The following is a 20416-nucleotide window of genomic DNA, read 5'->3' as shown; positions in this document are numbered from 1 at the left end:
TAATCCCAGCAGGTGTTTGGTGAAGATTGGAACAGTAATGTTATCAAGCTGCTCCCTCAGACTAAAAATCAAATATTTTTCCTTGCATTTGTGTGTTTTGCAAAGATCCTTTAAAATGGCCTCGTGGATATTTTTTAGGCTTTTTGGAGATAGATCCAAATGTTTGTCATTAATTTCTGGCCACATTTTCTCAAGCAGGCGATCACCAATGCAGTCAGGAGTGAGGCGCTCTGTGAAGAGCTTGTGTTTAGAGGCGACGTTGTCTATGGCCTTTGAAACCACCATCTGAATAACTTTGTTGACACACAACTTTTCCTCGCTCAGAGAATCAGATAGTGGACTGATCTGACAAGAAGTTAAAGACTCACTGTCACTGAGGAATCCCTGAAATCTGGGGGTTGCCTCATCTTTCAGTCCTCGACTTTCTGTTTCATCTCTGTAGCTTGAGTTGTCTACAGATATGCAGCCTACAACTGGTTGAGCCTCCAATCCCTGGTCTTCTACAGAGCTTTCACTTAGAGAATCAGACAGCAGACTGATACTAGAAAAAGTTAAAGACTCAGTGTCAGACTCAGGTACTTCTAGCTTCACATTGTTTTCCAGGAGACAAGATTCTGTTTTGTCAAAGTCTTTTGTATCAGCTGTGAAGTTTTTCTTCATACAGCTCTTTTTTGGCTTTGCTGTGTCTATTGTTTCGAGTTGTGTGTTTGAATTACCCACAGATATGCAGTCTAGGGCTGCTTCAGCCTCCAGTCCTGGAGTTTCTAAGTTTTCATTATCACCGTGGTCATCCACAGAGCTTTCATTCAGGATGCTGTCCTTTGCTCCTGTATCCTCTGTTTTCTCGGGGCAGTCTGTGCCCATGGACTGAAGACAGACCTCAGAGGTTTGCATGGAGGTTGGATCTCCATTCTCTGTGGGTTCCCTAGTTGATCTCACTAACATTTTACAAAACTTCAGCATGTCTGTTAACAAAGTGGAAAGCAGATGAAAGTCACAGTACTCTGGTTTGAACGGTACCAGAGATTGCCACTGTGGTACAATTGTACCAAAAAAGTGGTTGATGAGTAACTCCCAAGTTTCCACTGAGGTGTAAGTGAGTGGAGTATTCATGTTAAAGTCTGTACTATTTAAACTCTGAATTGGAGAAGTGGGATTCATTTGATGTGTAGTTGGAGTTGTGCTAGACATGTGTGCTGTTTGTAAACTAAATGCGCTTAAATTACACTCGCTGCTCTGATGCATAAATGCTTTGTGAACTGAGCTTTACTGGCATTGCTCTTGGCTATTTATAGCCTCGCATGTCAGAAGCCACGCCCACCCCGAAGAACGCATTGATAGGTCACAGCAGGTAGCCAGTGTGACGTCACACGCAGTTCTTGGCCCGAAGAAAACTGTTTAAAGTTAAATAATAATAATAATAATAATAATAATAAATTCTGTTTAAAGTAAGTAACAGCTCTCATGTGGCTCATTTATCAATAACAAAGAACCTTAAACGGCACCGTATCCTGTCTCAGCTGACTCTTCATTTCTTGAAAACTGTAGAAGCTAGACTGCTAACAAAGAGACAGACAGACAAGCATATGGAACCAATTACACACGTCTTCTTCTCTAGAGGGCATAGTTGTGAACCTTGGGCTTGCTGGTTAACACCAATGATTATATCAAAGATTTATTTTATTTTATTTTTTCTAGTCAGTGGTGGAGCCCAACATAGCTTGTAATTTGTATAGATGACTTGCTATCTTTTTGTCTCTTATAGATGGGAGCATTCTACTATTCAAAATTTTTGCATGACTCACGCAGAAAAAAATCAGTATGTCAAACAAATATATCCTCCTTAGAACCAGCCTATTCATTTATGTCCTCTGTAATGGACATTTGTTTTTGGTCTATATCATTTGACTTATTTAAGCTACCCTACCAAGTCCTGATGTACAAAATAAGGACATCCTGGGGTTTCCATTGACATCTCATGTGTATGTGTGGCCTCTTTTAGCTCCAAAGAGGAAGAAATAACAAAAAAAAGTTAAATGGGAAGGTTCTTTATTTCTCGGTTTTCAGTTGCATGTTATACCTAAGCGTGCGAGTTTTTTTAGTTGTGTTTTTCATGTATCTTCATTGTATGGTCCAATATGGTCCTTTTCGTCGAGGCTTTTGTTTTGAAACTTTCAAGCTTCCGGTCGGTCACTGCGCAGGTGCTTTAAAACATGGCGGGGAAAGCTTGACAGACTCGGTGTACAGTAAAACTGTGCCGACCAAATGTAATGTTTTATCGCTAAACACTTTAGGCCAATGATGATAGTCGCTTTTGGACTTTTTTAGCTAACCTCTCCGTTGCTCTCACTAACGGAAGTTATTTATTCGTGATGCAAAAAACTGAGGAAGCTGAAGGCGCTCAACAGTCGCTGGTTTTCTTTGACCTGGAGACGACTGGACTGGGTACGGTCATACTCTAACTTTGTTTTACGTGAGTTATTATGACCGATAAAACTGTATCATGGTGATAATGTTGTAAACTGCGGTTAAAAGTTGGAAAGACACACACGGTTGACCCACTAAGCGCACCGTGCACACAGGTATGGAAGATAAATGGAGCCAAAATATTCAATAGCTCATTTGTTTGTTTTTTTTGGTCATTTTTCTTTTCTTTAAAAGAAAAAAAACAACTATTAAATAGCAGAAAATGTGCAGAACAGCATCTCTGAATGCACAACATGTTGAACCTTGAAGGCTACAGCAGCAAAAGACCACTCCTGTGAGCTAAGAACAGAAAGTTGAAGCTATAATATAGATTTGGACTGATATTTGATTATTTAAAAATCATATTCCAGTATAATGGCTGAGTTATTTATTCTTTCAAAGACAAAACACAAACAGATGTCCCTCAGGTTTATTATTTGTAGTTATTTTTTTTACCCATTTATGCTAAGCCCATGTCTGCTGCAGGAAGCTGCACAGTGGAAAACAAACTGTGCAACATCAACAATTATTAACTTATTTGAGGGTGTTTTTTCTGTTTCTTCTTTATTTATTTTACTTTCATTTATTGGCTCTTAAAATTGCTCTTGTTTCTGCTAAAAAACAAACAAACAAAATCTTCAGGTAGTCATTTAAATTTGAAGCACATGAAAGTGTTCATGTTTTATTCCTCTAGATCCAAATTGTGAGATCGTCCAGCTGGCTGCGGTGAGTGGAGGCCACTCGCTGAACCTCTACGTCGTCCCTCGCTGTCGAATGCAGCAAGGAGCTTCCAAGGTGACTGGCTTCAAGGTTCACAGGCAGAGGCTGTACCTGCACCGGCAGCCTGTTCTCACCAACTCCCTCAGAGAGGTGCTCGTCTCCTTTATAGCTTTCCTTCAGATGCTCGGCCGCCCTCTCGTCGTCGGCCACAACATTCGCCGCTTTGATTGTGTGCTTCTGGCTCGCGCGCTAGATGAATTTGGTCTCAGAGCAGAGTTTGAGTCTTTGGTCTCAGGTTACGTTGACACTCTGCCGCTGTCACGTGAGGTGCTGAAGGACTATGGGCTGGAGAGTTTTCGACAGGAGAACTTGGTCAGGAAGCTGCTGGGCGTGCGCTACAAGGCCCATGATGCTCTGGAGGACGTGCGGGCTTTACAGGCACTGTATGATGTTCTTCGGCCCAAGCCGGAAGTGATCTGCAGGCACAGATTTACTCTGGACACCATGGACGACAAAACACCTGTCACAGTTGCCAAAGTGCACTGCAGACTACCAGGACAGCGCCCCCTGTGGGAGCACTTCAAACAGACCGTGACGGTTACGGAGGATCATAACAGAACCTGATACAATTTTAATTCATTATCTGAGACTTAAGAAATTAATATTAAAAGAAAATAAGTAAACATAACAAAAACCTGTACACTGGATATAAGGAAATAAAGCTTTATTGCACTTTTCTACAACACAACATAAGTGGTCGAGCCTTAGGCAGTGTGGGGTAAATTTTAAAATGCCTTACTCATCGTTGACCTAGCAGCTTTACTTTCATTATTATATTCAGATATTTGCTACCAGCTTTATGACAAAAGAAACTTCATATACTTAATGTTTCAATGTGTTCTATAGAAAGCTATATTCGACATTAATAAATGTGTTGCATTTCTACTCTGTTCCAGATTGTATACTCTCACATGCTCTTTTCTGCTCACTAGCATGTAAAACATTCCAATCAGAGATGCCTACACCGCCCTCCCCTCTCGCTCCTCAGGGCTGACACTGAGGTGTTCATAAGCGTGTCCTGGGTCTGACCTGCTGCCCATTCAAATATCCTCAAGAGCATAACAGACACACCCTTCTCTTAAGGCTTTGATCTTTCCAGGGAGGCTGTGGAGAACATCATCAGGTCACCCCAGTCTGCTACACATTTGCCACTCTATGACATTGTGTTATAACAAACATTCCTATGATATAATAGAAATACTTGCTACAATACAGTACTGTCACACGGGGGGGGGGGCTGTAAAAGTCTGTGTGTGTTGTTCATGTTCATGCTCCAGAGGCAGGAAATAAAAAAGTTCAGACCGTACAGTTAACAGAACCTGGCTTTATTAAACCGTTTTTACATACATGTTCTCTGCAGTACCATGCTACAGCATCACCACATTCAAAAATACTCAACCATGCCCTAACTACAGACATATTCTAGTAAATGTTCCCATAAAAGGTTAAAGAAAACAATGCAAACTGTATTTGAAAGTCATTAGTTTACAGTAAGGAAAAAAAGAGCCACAAACTTCAGGTGTCCAGTATTCAAATGAAAATGTGACTTACAGCAAGATCGGCAACAAAAAGGTGCGTGATCATTAAATCAGAAGTTACATTAAATACAGTACTCCACAAAACAAAGATAACATGAAAACATGGCAAACAAGAGATGATTCGTTAACAGTGTTTTGAGCTACAGAAGGATGATTTGAGGTAATCAAGAAAAGTGATCTAAAAATAACTTCACATCCTTCTTAATACTCTTCTTTTTTTTAAAAAAACAACAGTAAACAAGTAAAGGTTTACCGCATCTGCACTGGGGACAATCAACCTACATCACAAGTGTGATAATAAAGCATTAACACGGCTTCACTCACTCTGAAAAACGTGTTCAGTGGTAGGTTGGCAGGCTGATAGAGGACCTATCATTGAATATTTGAGTTGAGAGCCTATAAAAACTACTACGAGAAGAAAGTGCACATCATTATTGAGTGAATTCAGATCGACCCTGGTACTAGAACCGGAAAGTTACACAGAAGTTTGCACCATTACCGAAATAATCTACTATTACTACTGCACCAACATGTTGTAAAGTGGTCACCAAAAGAGATTATATTTTAGGAAAAGAAACCTGTTTAGCTATTATAATAAACATGTAAAACCATTTACTTCATATGTATCGCCACGTGCTGATTAATCGTTACAAACAACAGTCAAAAAATCTCTCCAATACAATAAGGTATAAAATTCAATGCAGCATTTTGTTGTACAACTGTACAAAAAGACAAAAAAATCTTTTAAAGGTACTTTTTGTAATTAAACTGCAGCAAATGTTAACTAAAACCTTTATCACCAGGGGGCAGTATTTCACCAGTAAATGCCTTTGTACAAACTGTTCTAATGGCTTGCCTGGTTAAACAAAGGTTACGCTGATACACCATCTTGTGGTACAAATTGGTATTACACAAAATTGCCGTCCAGCCCTGGTTAAGGTTCTCTTTATATTTCTTCAACAAAAAAATCTATCAGTGTTTTGGATGTAAAGTCATGCCGATCAATTGTTTACATTCTGCTGAAAGCTTCATTTAAATTTAAAAGGTGTTAAAAACACTTTCAAAACAGAGGAAATTACAATAAGTACCTTAAAGCAGGTTTAGATAATTGTTAGTTGACAAACAAGATGTTTGACTCGGTATGCATTTATGATTCTCGAGGTGTAACAATTCTCCCAAACTACAAGGTTCATACCTTTTTTTTTTTTTTTTGCATTCACACCAAAGACAAAGTGAAGTATTGCCGTGAGTTATTTGCGTGAATTCATGCACATTGAAAACTGCTGAATGAGGTATTTACAGCTGCTTTCTTTTTTCCCCAAGATGCTGCCACAGCGGATGGATCTGAGTTTTTGATTTGGCACAGTTTTTATGCCAGATACCCTTCCTAATGTAACACTTCAAGTTACTACGCTACTAACAGCTAACAGGACAATGAGGAGTACAACCAATAGCTAGAAACATGTCAGAGTGATTTCAAAATTTGAAAATGGTGTAAAAATCCATTAGGTTGCATGAGTTCCCTCACTTTTTTCCGCAAAGTGAAGTTTACCCGTTCAGCTCTATATACCCTCAGACAGTCTCAATGCCCGTCCTGTCCGACAGCTTCAGCTGTTGTCCCAAAAACATTTGATTCCCCAAGAAGAAAGTGTCCAGTGTATTAAAAGTGGTTCTCTTTGCTGACGATACAAACATTTTTTGCTCCGGTGATGAACTGCAGAATTTATTGGAGGATATGACTAATGAAATAAGTAAAGTGAAGTTCTGGCTTGATAAAAATAAATTATCATTAAATTTGAATAAATCTAAACTTATGTTATTTGGAAATAGTAGTTTAAATACAAATGCAAAGATTCAAATAAATGGTGTTGATATTGAAATAGTCAGTGAAAATAAATTTCTGGGGGTAATAATAGATGAAAAACTTAACTGGAGAGCTCACGTAAGATATATTCATTCCAAAGTATCACGAAGCATTGCAGTACTAAACAAGGCAAAACAGGTATTCGACAGAACATCACTTCATATTCTATACTGTTCACTGGTTTCACCATACTTAAGCTATTGTGCAGAGGTCTGGGGCAATAACTATAAAACCACATTACATTCACTTTTTACTCTTAAAAAAAAAAGCAATTCGAATCATCCACAATGCAGGTTATAGGGAACATACAAACTCACTATTTTTGCAGTCTGAAATATTGAAAATTGACGATATAGTGAAATTCCAAACAGCACAAATTCTATTCAAAGAAAAAAATAAAGAACTGCCAGGTAATATTCAGAGTATGTTTTTTTTGAAAGAAGGAAGTTATAATTTAAGGGGTTTTTGTAACTTCAAAACAATGAAGGTACGTACTACAAGAAAAGGCTTTTGTGTTTCTGTTCATGGAGTGAAACTATGGAACAGGCTGAATATGGAATTAAAGCAATGTCCAAACATAAAACTGTTCAAAAAGAGTTATAAAAATATGATCTTCTCGATCTATAAAGAAAAGGAAAATATTGAAATTAAGTGAATGTCTCTATTTAAAAACAAACAAACAAACAAAAAACTCATGATGTGATATTATAGTATAAAGTATATCAGAAATCTGTTCGCTATTTTTATTACAAATTATATCAGTAAGGAAGCTGACTAAATATTAACTGATAATTTATGGCAAAGGGGTGGGATTAAATAAGTGTGTACTTCTTCCCACTCCCTTTCAACATGTAAATTAATCAGAACGGTTTTTTTTGTATGTAATTTGTATAGTATTTTTTTCTCTCTTATTTTCTTTTCTAAATGTACTTGTATATTGTTCACATGTTGAAATAAATTACCAATCAAATCAGTGCAAAAGTTCTTTGATACATCCAGATTAGCACAATGCAAAACGTACTCCCACCTGTTATGGGTGACTGAACAAACTCTTCAAATCAACAGTTAACTTGCATCCAATTAAAGCACTAATTAAAGTCTGCACTTCTAGTACTTCTGGACTTTATGTATAGTCGACAAATAGCAGGCGTCCCTGCTTGTTACTTGAACAATCTTTATTACATCTTTCATAAAGTTAGCATGCTTTAACTGCTCTACGTGAATCCCAGAGTACCTACATGACACAGTATGGTGGACGTTTGTATCATGGTTTCGGTCTCAGAATTGTTACACCCCTACATGGTTGCCACATCGTCATGCTTTATGGGACAGAGATGGAAATGGCTCTTCATGCCCGCTTCTTATTTATTTTTATTCATTCATTTTTAATACTCATGAGTTTTCACCACTTTGACGGGATGTTTCCAGACTGTAAAACATGCGCTGGTAACAGAAGCAGTAACACTCAGCAGGCTTAGCTTCACTGTGATTGGTTTGTAGCACTGATATAGTAATCACAGAAGGTGCTCTGGAGAGTGCTACTGCTCTAAAACATGCACAGGCATCTCAGTATCACACTTTGTACTTTTTAATGTTTTTCTTTTACTTTCTTTTTTTTTTTTTGCCTAAAATTAAGTTTGAAAGGTGGATATTCTCCAGTTTGAGCTAAAGTTAAAATGACAACACTGATCCTGGAACGCAGTAGCTGGCATATAAAACAGATGTGCTTTGTTGTCCTTAACAGGTTGGTTGTCTGGCTGTTCAAAGCACTGAGTGGTGGTGAAGTGTACAACAGTAAACATCAGCCCCACAATGCTGTTTAGTTCATTACAGCTAGTGTGTGTCACCTTCATAATTCAGGGTATAAAATAACATGCAGGAAAAAAATTGAGAAATTAACTGTACTTGATGTTTTTTTCCAGTTATCACCAATATTTTTACAATCCACCTTCAGCTAATTGAAAACTTTTAATCATGTTGGATGTTCTTCACTTGTCCTGGGACGGCAGATGTTCAGATTTCTATTTTTGAGCAAACTAAGGACCTTAAACACCAAAACAGCAACTAAACAGACATATTTTACTTTTTATTCTGCCCTCTATCCAGCACCTATAAAGAATTTTGGATGTGCAGATCTTCTGTGTTTTATGAGTACTTGCACACACGAAAAGGGTAAGAACCAATAAATCCATCAGCATTGGATTAAAACTGGAGTTTAAAGCTAGAGAAGAGTGCTGGAGGTGGCAGAGAGGGCACATGTTACATTTTAGGGGTTAAAGGGGAGCAGCAGGTACCGATGAGGCTCCTTTAGCTTCTATACTATCTTGTAAAAAGTGCACGAGTCATCGAGCTCAGGTAAAACACAAGGACAAACCTCGACACTTCAAATCACAAATACAAACAAACAGGTAGTATGAGCTTTAACGACCACAGACCCACAACTACAGAAGGCAGCAGGCTCGAAAAAGGGTCATCCCCGACTGCGAGGTGATGTGTAGAGAGACGCTCTCGTTGGCCGAGACGAACAGGACGCTGCCCCGCGTCAGTGTGAGGTCGGAGAGAGCAGCAGGCGAGGTTCCCGTGGCTTCACCTTCAATGACCAGGAGGATGCTGGCGCTGTCGACTGGAGAAATATTGTACTGCTTCACTGAGGCTGGGATCTGCAGGATGGAAGGGTGACAATGAGTCGGTATTTAAAACAAACATTAAAAAACGAAAGAAAACATTCGAGACTTTCTGTTTAAAGGTGGTGCTTGCAATAGTCCAATGACAGTTTGGATGTCAATCAAAGATGTGTATTTTTAACAGTATTAAAATCACAGGTGTTGTAATAACATCAATAATGGTTTATCATTAACTAAAGGTAGGTATGAAAAACCATTTTGCTGAACTGGAATCAAATAAAATCTAGACACATGAAAAAGTAAAATGACACTGTACACGACATATACACTCACCAGACAGTTAACTACACATGTTAAACTGCTTCTTATCTAATCAGTCACATGTCGGCACCTCATTGTACTTAGGGATGTAGATATGGTTAAGAAGACTGATCATCAACGGGGGGAAGAAAGGTGATTTAAGCGATTCCTTACTTTTACTTTACTGTCTGTAATTGGGACCTAACTTCCTGAAATCAGTGAAGTTTAGCATGAGTATTCATTGATCTTTGCTAAACCTTTCATGCATGAATTATGACAACCTCAATCAGGATTTTTTTCCTTCATCTTTAGGCATGAAAAGATGAATAAAAATACTTAAGAAAAAATCCTGATTGAGGTTGTCATAATTCATGCATGACAGGGTTAAATAACAATAATTACAATGAAACACATCATACATCTATAGTCACACTAAGCGACCAGTGGATGGCAGGGTATGGAGTGACACATCAGTGTCCAATGTATTGGTTTATGTGCAAGTATACCATCAACACTGACCCAAATACAAGAAAACAGCCTTTGCATAGCTGTCCACTGTAGTGACCACTATGCGTGAAAGGGTTAATTTGGTCAGATTGTTAGAGTCACATAACTGTGACTCAGCTGCCTTCAAAAAGTGTTGTGTTTGTATTGCACGATTAATTTGCAACTCCTTAAATCAAACCCCTAAAACGAATACTGAAACTAGTAAAAACTAAAGTGAAACTAAGCAGTTTTACAAAAACTAAACTCAAATAATAAAAGCCACTTTGGAAAATACATGAAAATAGAAGAAACTCTAATTTCTTTCAAATTTGTTTTCGCACTCTATCAGTTGAACAAACTACGTGTCAAAGCGTCACAAAGGCAGACTGATGGAAGGAAGGTTTCTATAATATCAACTCAGAGTGCACATGGGTTGAGAGTAAAAGTTTAACTTTTTAAAAACACAAAACACAATATGCCAAATATTACATTTTAAACTAAATTCTAAGAAAAATTAAAAACAACAAAAAAAACTGGTTATTATATACACTGATCAGATATAACATTATGACCACCTGCCTAACTTCTGTGTTGGTCCCCGTATTGCTGCCAAAACAGCCCGGACCCATCGAGGCATGAACCCCACTAGACCTCTGAAAATGTGCTGCTGTATCTGTACCAAGATGTTAGCAATATATCCTTTAAGTCCTGTAAGTTGCAAAGGGGGCCTTCATGGATTCTTTTGTCAAGCACATCCCACAGAATGACTGGATTTAGATCTGGGGGCTTTGGAGGCCAAGTCAACACCTCAAACTCATTGCTGTGGTCCAACCATTTTTTGCTTTGTGGCAGGGAGCATCATGCTGCTGAAAGAGGCCACAGTCAGCAGAGAATGCTGTTTCTATCAAATGCTGTACACATCAAAGTAACATCCACATGGATGGCAGGACCCAAGGTTTCCCAGCAGAACATTCCCCAAAGCGTCACACTACACCAGCTTGCCTTCTTCCCATTATGCATCCTGTTGCCAGGTGTTCCCCAGGTAAGCAACTCACACACACCTGACCATCCACGTGATGTAAAAGAAAATAAAACATGATTCATCAGACCAGACCACTGCTTCCATTGCTCCTTGGTCCACTTCTGATGCAGATCAGCATGGACACCCTGACCGGTCTGCTGTTATGCAGCCACATACACAACAAACTGTGATGCTCTGTGTATTCTGATGTCTTTCTATGAGAACCAGCATCAACCTTTTCAGCAGTTTGAGCTACAGTTACTCATCTGTTGGATCAGACCACACGGGCCAGCCTTCACTCCTCACATGCATCAATGAGCCTTAGTTGTCCATGACCCCGTCGCTTATTCAGCACTGTTCTTTCTTTGGGCCACTTCTGATAGATACTGACCACTGCAGATGGGGAACAGCCCACAGGAGCTGCAGAGATCCTCTGACCCAGTCATCTAGCCATCACTCCTTTTCAAACTCACTTACAGCCTTGAGGACAAAATGTTCACTATCTCCCTAATATATCAAACCCACTAACAGAAGCCTTGATAAAGGGACAATCCGCGTTATTCACTTTAACTAGCAGCGGTCACAGTGTTATGTCTAATTTGTATATAATGTCAATATATCACGTAAAGTTAGTTGTTTTTTTTCTCAAATGACAAGGTTTTATTTTAAAGATGAGATCAACTATACAATTTTCTAACCTGTATCCTCATGACAGTGAAGTCTGGCACGGGCGGGTTGTATATGGACACGCAGGGGTCAGAGGGGTCCTGAAGACACAGGAAGATTTTCGAGGAGGCGGGGGCGGGGCTGTAGTTCAGCATCTCACAGAGTGTGTTAACATCGATGTATTTGGGTGTCAGTCCGGCCCTCACAGTGTTGTCTGAGCAGGCCATGCACTCAATACAGTCTAGATGGGTGCATAAATAGAAAATCAAATATTAAAATCAATTCCCAGAAAATCCTGCAATGTTAAACAGATTCAGATGCTTTCATGTGGGCGAACAACAGAACAGGGCAATTTTCCAGAGATAAAGATGAGCTGAACACATCATCAACACATCTCATAGCCGGATTGCATTTTATTCTGCTGAGACAGCTGCTAAAAAAGACACTGCGGTAAATCAGTGCTTCACAGACTGCTGAGTTCACAGAGAAGCTCTTGTGTATGCTTCATGTTTCAAAGAAGATGACACCAAAGCTCGACATTTCTGGTTAAAAAAAAAAAAAAAAAAAAAAGGCTGGCTCTCAGCATTTTGCAGTTTGCTCCCAGTGGATGAGACAGTTTTACTAGCTTCCACGTCATCTGCTGAAAATAACTAAATCGATGTATTTAACATCAACTCATCTAAGGAATCAAATAATACACACAGAATTTACTGGAGTTGGCTACTTGGTTATGTTAGTGACACCCAAAACATTATTTATTCTGCCTACTATTTTCTCCTCCTCCCAAGAGACAGACACCATTTACTGTTTACTGTCAGACAAACACCACTTTTTGTGAAAGTTCATTAGCTGCTGGCAGACCACGTCCTGTCTTGTGTTTCCCTACCTGCAGACTGATTAGTTCACTCCTGTGGCAGTCTTTGATATAATTTAGTTGGACAGATTCCAGTTTAAACATCTCTGACTGTACAACAACATGTATTCTGCTCTGTCACAAGCTTTTTAGTATACTTCAGGGTTCTTCAGTGTAAAATAATAAAAATGCACAATCCTCCTTTAAAAACTCCCTGTGTATTAATCTGTAGCTGAACGTAGTTCAATATTTGAGTAGCATTTTCTCAAAACTACAGAGGCCTGCAGTTTTGAGACTTTATGATCTATACTTTAAGATTTGTGGTAGAGATGCAGTGGACGTGACGTTGAGAGTAACAGAAGATGGATAAAAACATTGTTCATTTTTATGATTGGGATTAAAGACCTAGCGCTTCTATGACATAATAGCTCATCCAGTTTATTCACCTTCACAATTTACAGGTTATTGACTGTAAAATGACAAATGTGATCCATTAGGTGATGAGTGTGTTGTAAGCTTGACTAAAATTCTGACCAATACTGTAGAGAAGTGAGTCTTGTGGACAGACAGAAGCCAGTCTTGGCATAGTCAAATTGGTCGTTCAGACAGAAAAGCCTAAGCTGCTAAATAATCCCATACTAGCTCTTAAAAGCCATATCTGCTGCTCTGTTATGCAGAAGAACTGCAGCGACGCTGGAAAGTCAACAGTTTCAGTCACGCTCACTCAACTGAATCTGGAGCTCTATTGTACTAGAATCTTATAAATGTAAATGCTATCTACTGACCTCCATAAAGGTAAGCGTGAGGCTCATTGGCTCCCAGGAACATGGCCTGGCCTGGATTCAGGACCACATGATTGAGGAAGTAGATTGAGAAGCAGCCAATGTCTCCAGGGTACTGAGAGTGGAGACGGAGCAACAGGTCACCACTGATGCCTGACGTGTCCTTTCCAGCTGCAGCTGCAAGGATCACAAACATCCCGAGGTAGGACTGTGTTAGCAAAACATAAGATCAAACTGAGCTCTTATTTTTCTCTGTGTTTTAAAGTCATTTTTGAATAATTGCAGAATGGTCGACTTTGCTGCCAGATGCTAACACTGCTAGGTGTGAACGCACAGCACCGTTCCCCTGATGTGAACTCAGGGCAACACAATCACAGCTGGACCCTACCCTTTCACTGTAGCTATTTATTCTAACACAAATACCCTCAAAACATTATTTATACTTCAGCAATTATGTTTTAGTAAATGCTTCAAGTTAGCGGATACCACACTTTTTCAGGTCTTACATACTTTTTCAATTCAATTCAGTTTATGTAGTGCTAAATCAAATGCCTCAAGTCAAATGCTTGCTCATAGGAGCAAGCACTTGGCAACAGTGGGAAAGAAAAACTCCCCTTTAACAGGAAGAAACCTCCAGCAGAATCAGGCTCAGGGAGGGACGGCCATCTGCCCCGACTGCCTGAGGGAGTCAAGATTAAAAATATCATCACTAGCTAATGAGAAACCTTCCTATCCAATGCCAGTATACAACAGAATCACACAAAGGTTTCTTAGCCTTTATAATTTTAGTAATTACTCCAATCTGACACACAGATTCGATCTTCAACATGTAGGTCCTGGTTAAAATGTGGGCAGAACTACAAAGTCTAAGGAGCTTGGAAAGGAAAGCGTCTGGACTTCTTTAAGTTCCTTGAAGACGTTTCACCTCTCATCCGAGAAGCTTCTTCAGTTCTAGGGTCAAATGGTGGAGGGTCCCAGATTTAAACCCAGTGGGAGTTTCCCCCCAAAGAGGGACAAAAGGACCCCCTGATGATCCTTTACCTAATCACATGAGCCAAGGTGTGAAAACGGGTGTGGGTCACCATCAACCAGGGTTTCGGGTGAGCTCATTGTGAAACCTAGCCCCACCCTATCATGTGATTTCCTGAGGTCAGATGGCCCAGGGTCCCTTTTTCCCTCCTTGGGGGGAAACTCCCACGGGGTTTAAATCCGGGACTCTCCACCATTTGACCCTAGAACTGAAGAAGCTTCTCGGATGAGAGGTGAAACGTCTTCAAGCAACCTAAAGAAGTCCAGACGCTTTTCTTTCCAAGCTCCTTAGACTACGATGACATGGATGACTGAGAACCTTCACAGACCCAGAACTACAAACATAACAGTAGATAGCTGTAAGCTGTGTATACAAGAACATACATTTAAAATTGCGCATTAAGAGATTAGTTTTAAAAATTATCCTTGGCTATAAAAACAAATACTGCAAATCAGACTTTGACTCTGCAATGTCAATGTTTTTTTTTTAAATTTAATATAGTATAGATCTTTTAAAGAATCTACAATTGTAAATTAATCTCTTTTTAATAAACTGTTTTCAAAATATTTTTTTTGCCTTCAGTGGCCTTGATTAAATTTTTGTGTAATTTACATTAAAACTGCCTCAGAAATGTGTAATAGTTAAACGACACATATCTACATACACATCATGAAACCTGTTGACGATCATTTAAAAAAATTAATTCTCACCGTCTTCCGTGACCCTTTTCACCAGCTCGTTGAGGTTCTCTACCACCACCTTCTTCTCCCAATCCATCATCCTGGTGAAGCACCTCTTCAGCGCCTGGCTCGTACGGTCTGCATCTCCCACGCCGCCCCGCAGCTCTTGTGCTGCCCCGTGACCCACCAGAGTGTGGAACTCTGGGACCTCTGACAAATAAACACACACAGATTAATTTTGTTTTATGACCATTTGAAGCAGAGTACATGTTTTTTGGTTTGACACAAAAAATCCAAAACTCACTTTCAAGAAATTCCAGGATCTCTTCCACTGGTCTGAAGCCACAGAGGCCTTCGAAGCGGGTGAGAGCAATGGCCATCTCCGGTTTGTGGTTGGTGTCTGGGTAGTGCTCCGGAAACTGAGTGTGTAGTCGAGTGGCTAATTCCTGACCAAAACATTATAGAAAAAAAACATGCGTTTTCATACACATACAAAGGAAAAAAGTATGTCCTTGATCCTAAAAAACTTGAAAATATAATGAGTTTAGTATCACTACATGCTATACAAGTAGATTTGAGTAATGCTTTCTCCTGATAAATCATTTAATAAAGCAGCTGACATTTGCCTCCACCCATAAACGTCAGCCAGTTCACAATGGTGAGCCAGCTTCAGCAGAACTTGAACTCTGAGCAGGTGTGGGAGTCCGTGTACTCACCTTGTTGGGGTGGGCTTGTATTGACAGAGCCGTGTTGACCGAGAGAACTTTGAAGAGGAAAGGCAGCTGACCCTGGAAGGTGTCTTTCACCTTTGAGCCCAGACATGCAGGGAAGTGGGCGATCCACTGGCCCAGGGTGGTCTGTGCGATCCTGTTGTCCTTAATCTGGGCGTCACCTTTTGGATGAGCGCCCATCCACAGCTGGAGAAAACAGCACAGCTTTCAGCTGAATAACAGCTCATACTTTATTTACTTTATTTAGAAATATTCCTGTTGGTGTTGCAGCAAGAGGTTCCAAAAGTGGGCACACTTTACATTTCCTAAGTACTAAATCTTAATAATAAAAACCACAGTTTTGTAGCTCTCCTTATTTTCTTTTTATCTGCCTTGAAACTTTCTAAAAAACCTATGAGAGGCCCCAGATGTCTTGCTGACTGAGAGAAAAGCCTGCGATTATACATGGACCCAATTAACCCAATACTCCAAACCATGGTCATTTATAGCGAGTGAAAAGGAAGGAATCCAAACTATGAGAGTGTAATCTACGGGATCAGAGCGCTATTCCAGTTTGTAAATAAAGGACAAGCTCTATCAAAGTCACGTGTCAGTGAGCAAACAGATGATCCAAAAACTAGACACCTACACTGTACTTCCTGACTTCATATCAAATTTGACAGCACACTAAGGTTGAATAGTGTTTTTATATTCAATCAGGCTACTTCCAGAGTTTCCATTTGGAATCAATGACGTTTTTATGGAGTCTTTTATTCACAGCATGGTTGTTTAATAGATTGTCTGCTGGGGGAATTTGTTTTCTATTGCTTGTTAAGCTGTGCCTAAAACCACTGAATGAAGCACAAACTGTGTGTTGTATGGAATATATCACAGAATGGGTGTGTAATGATTCAGAGATTTAGAAAATCAAATATAGTTGGATTTGATTATAATTTGATTCTAAATCTTTTTTACACTGGTTCTAGAACACAAAACACACTGAGAATACCTGTTCAACCAGTACAATTAATTTCACTTTGATCCATGACTAACTGAATTGGTTTCCACATCTTGTTTATCAAGCTGTGTAGCTTTAAAGTTTAAATGGACTCTAATGTGTAAATAACTGGAATTAAATGATTATTTTTACTGCTAAATAACCAGATTAATAACTTTCTACAACATATCTTGCAATCTTGCATACTTATATAGTATATTTATATGTTCTTGGTTCTCAGTGAGAACCATTTGATAACATCTCTGCAGTAGGTGGCTCAGATAGGGATCATTTTCTGTGGAAAAAAAAAAAAAGAAAAGTCATACAACCCGTGAAATGCCCCCTTTAGATTGGTCAGGTGGTGCCAAGACCACCCCTTTTATGCGAACGGGCAGGGGAATGCCTGGGATAATTTAGCCAGTTAACTAGTTTTGCGTGAATGTTTATTCATATTAGAGGCCCAGGTCTGAAACGTAAAGCCTTAGGTACCTTAAATCTGCGTTATTTTTACTAGCCACCAGGGGGCAATGGCTGTGACTATAACAGGAAGTCTGTGGGGAAAAAAGCAACAGCTGTGGGAAGAATTATGGTGACAAGTCCCTTAAAAAGAACAAAACAAAATAAAACACCAAAAGTCAGTTAAACAAAAAGACATGTCACATAATGTGTTGATCAAAGTCATCCTTCTGAAAATGTGTACAACCAAGGGATGTGGTCCACAGTACGTGAAAATATCAGCACTATCGTAACCTGAACTAATGACCTTTATGACAAACACTGCAAAGCTGTTGTGGCTAAATAAAGACAGACTTATTAAAGGCATGCACAGCACCGAGCCTGTGCCAAGACAGCCTAGGACACGACTGCATTTAAAACCAAAATGATTACGTTATTTTTGCTTGGCTGAGGAGTTGTGTATCATTAACGGTAACATAAGACTACAGAGCTAAATTCAAATGTTAAAGATCCCTCATTGCTGACAGTAAGTGTAAATAAGCTCAAACGACTCAAGCGTAGCTATCTCAAGAAATGGTAGTCCTACAATTCTATTCAAACCTATTCCAGAAAACCAGAGTGAAAACCAAGTTTCCAGCTCTGTTCCAGCATAGTGGTCTCAGGTTTTCAGAAAACCTGAAAACATTAAGTTTCTTTAACTTTTAAGAATGAATCACATGCATGCTTGTACATTTTCAATACTGAGTGTTAAATGTTCACTACCCTCCCTCCAACAGGTACCCCAAATATCTCTGGGCCTTACCTCTGCATAAGGTTTATCAGCCTCTACGACAGCAAGTGCATCTCCGCCAATCACCAGCTTGGCCACCTCGCTGTCCAGTCCAACCTTGCCCCATGCATAATTTTGCACAGCACAGGTCAGGGGAAACACTGAGGAGGAAACATTTAATGTGCAATAAGTGTATAAATATTACAAAAAAACAAAAAAACAAAAACATACAGTGAGTTACAAAACTCTAGTATGAGCCTCTTTAATGTTCTACTGACAGGTGCATATGCACACAGCAGCCAGTTTATCAGCAGCAGAACTGAGACAATAACACATTAGGCTTCCATCTTCACACACAGTGAGACCCATGTCGAGCTTTTAATGGTGATAGCTGTACTGCTCTAAGATCATTCAAACAACAAGCTATCTTTAAATATCATCAGAAGCTCATGGTAATAATTGTTTTTTGTGCCCACGATCCAGTAATCCTTTATAATGCAATACCAATCATCAGAAAAAACCTGCGTTAAAGTCATCTATAAAAATATTAAAATGCATTAGATTTATGTAGGTACAGGAAAATCGCCTCTACCTTACACCTCATAGTTTTACTTATTAGGCTCTTTGTTGTGTTATATTCGGCTTTTTATATGATGTTAATTTATTTAATAACACTTTTTATTGAGTTGATTGATTTAAATAATATATTTTTACCTCATTACCTCTCTTTCTGTCTTATCACAGTTTGAACTAAACAAGTTTCACTGGATTTCTAATAACTACCTGCTTCGCTAAACCAGTAAGACAAGCGGAACGGATTGCTGGGGGTACATTTTTAATCAGAACACCGGGCAGCTGACGGTGCAGCCTTCACAGGACAGAAACACACAGTAAGCAGCTTTACGTTTGGCAGGCTCTGTTTGCCGGTTTCAGACAAATGTAGCTGAAAGTAAAGGTTTTATATGCGGTAGGGAAAAAATACTAAACTCCATCTTTGTGGCTGAGGTGCTAACAGCACAGTGAAAAGGACAGTGAGCCACACGTAAAGCAATCAAAACGCCGGCTGAAACAATGAGGTGGTTTTTCGGGTAACGCCGAGCCTCCCGTCATATTACCGAGCAGCACCGGACATCACGCAGCGTAAACAAACATCTGCTGTTAGCTAGCTGAGTATGTATCTGTAAAAGAGATCATTTCAGACAGTTTAAAAGGAGTAAATCTCTCACCTCTCACTTCCTCCATGTCTGCGACGTCGACTGACGGCTGCTGGTGACGTCACGACGGACGTGGCAGATGTTTTTTTTTTAATTTGAATAATTCAACTGAATAATTTCAGCTTTTTACCCACAGAGATAATTGCTTGGAAAAGAACAAAGCAAAAAATTAAAACTAAACGCCACAGATTGTTTGTTTGTTTTAATATTTATTCGACCATAACTGGTCACAGGGCATTCTGGACATGCCCTACGAGGACATCCGACAGTTAGGACCAACCCAAAATGGAAAGAAAATAAAACAACAAGAACAATATACATATAAACATATATATCTATAGATATATCTATAGCTATATAGAGAGAGTGTGTGAGTGTGTGTGTTCTTTTTATAATAAGTAAATTAAAGTTGAACTAAAAGAGTATGGAGTTTTTTATGCATTAAAACTTTTCATACATATGAGATTTTTACAGAAGTCTTCTCTTATATATATTTTTTCTATAAATACATTACACATTTTTCAGAAAATTTAATGAGCCAGCTATGAAACGAACTACGAGTGGAAATGTGGTTGGTCCAAATGACATACCTGTGGAGGTATGGAGATGTTGTCTTACTGACCAGATTGGTTGACACAATCTTGGAGAATGAGAGGATGCCTGAAGAAAGGAGGTGAAGTGCACTGATATGAATTTTCAAGAACAAGGGTGATGTGCAAACTGTAACTAAAGAAGGATGCGAAAAAGAGGAAGACCTCAGAGAAGATTCATGGATTTAGCAAAGGAAGAAATGCAGAGGCATCCACAGGATTCACAAATAGTTTATTAATACTTTATTATTATTATTGTTGTTGTTGTTGTTGTTGTCATTATTAGTTTAGTAATCAGTTTGTTGGGTAAATAAGATTGTGGGGGGTTTTAATAACAAAAACTCAAATAACATCTACAATATAAGCCATGGACTCATATCAACATCGTTATGCTCAATGCAATGCTCAGGATTTTCTCCAAGTCTGTTGTGGCCAGAGCTATCCTCTACACTGTTGCATGCTGGGGCAGCAGGTTGAGGGCTGCTGATGCCAACAGACTCAATACACCGATCTGCAAGGCCAGCAATGTTGTGGGGATGGAGGTGGACTCTCTTAAGGTGGTGACGGAGAGGCGAATGTTGTCCAAGATA

The 20416-nt window shown here is 39.3% G+C and overlaps 2 protein-coding genes across 2 annotated transcripts; one reads left to right on the top strand and one right to left on the bottom strand.

Moving 5' to 3' along the window:
* Positions 1-2182: 2182 nt before the first annotated feature.
* plex9.2 (PML-like exon 9.2) lies at positions 2183-7619 on the top strand. The gene is made up of 2 exons (XM_080876056.1): positions 2183-2445; positions 3161-7619. Exons 1-2 carry the CDS (start codon positions 2373-2375, stop codon positions 3808-3810), a joined length of 723 nt encoding a protein of 240 aa, XP_080732182.1. The 5' UTR covers positions 2183-2372; the 3' UTR covers positions 3811-7619.
* Positions 7620-8242: 623 nt separating this feature from the next.
* Positions 8243-19372, bottom strand: mpi (mannose phosphate isomerase). The gene is made up of 8 exons (XM_080876055.1): positions 19249-19372; positions 18056-18183; positions 15807-16007; positions 15395-15536; positions 15121-15300; positions 13384-13557; positions 11778-11986; positions 8243-9308 (listed from the first exon to the last, which is right to left on the bottom strand). The coding sequence occupies exons 1-8, from the start codon at positions 19262-19264 to the stop codon at positions 9090-9092; spliced, it is 1269 nt and encodes a 422-aa protein (XP_080732181.1). The 5' UTR covers positions 19265-19372; the 3' UTR covers positions 8243-9089.
* Positions 19373-20416: the final 1044 nt, after the last annotated feature.

The sequence above is a fragment of the Rhamphochromis sp. 'chilingali' genome (genome assembly GCF_963969265.1).
Source record: "Rhamphochromis sp. 'chilingali' genome assembly, chromosome: 2".
In the NCBI taxonomy this organism is placed as follows: domain Eukaryota; kingdom Metazoa; phylum Chordata; class Actinopteri; order Cichliformes; family Cichlidae; genus Rhamphochromis; species Rhamphochromis sp. 'chilingali'.
Note: the sequence above shows the minus strand (reverse complement) of the source record. Positions and strands in the feature narration are given on the sequence as shown.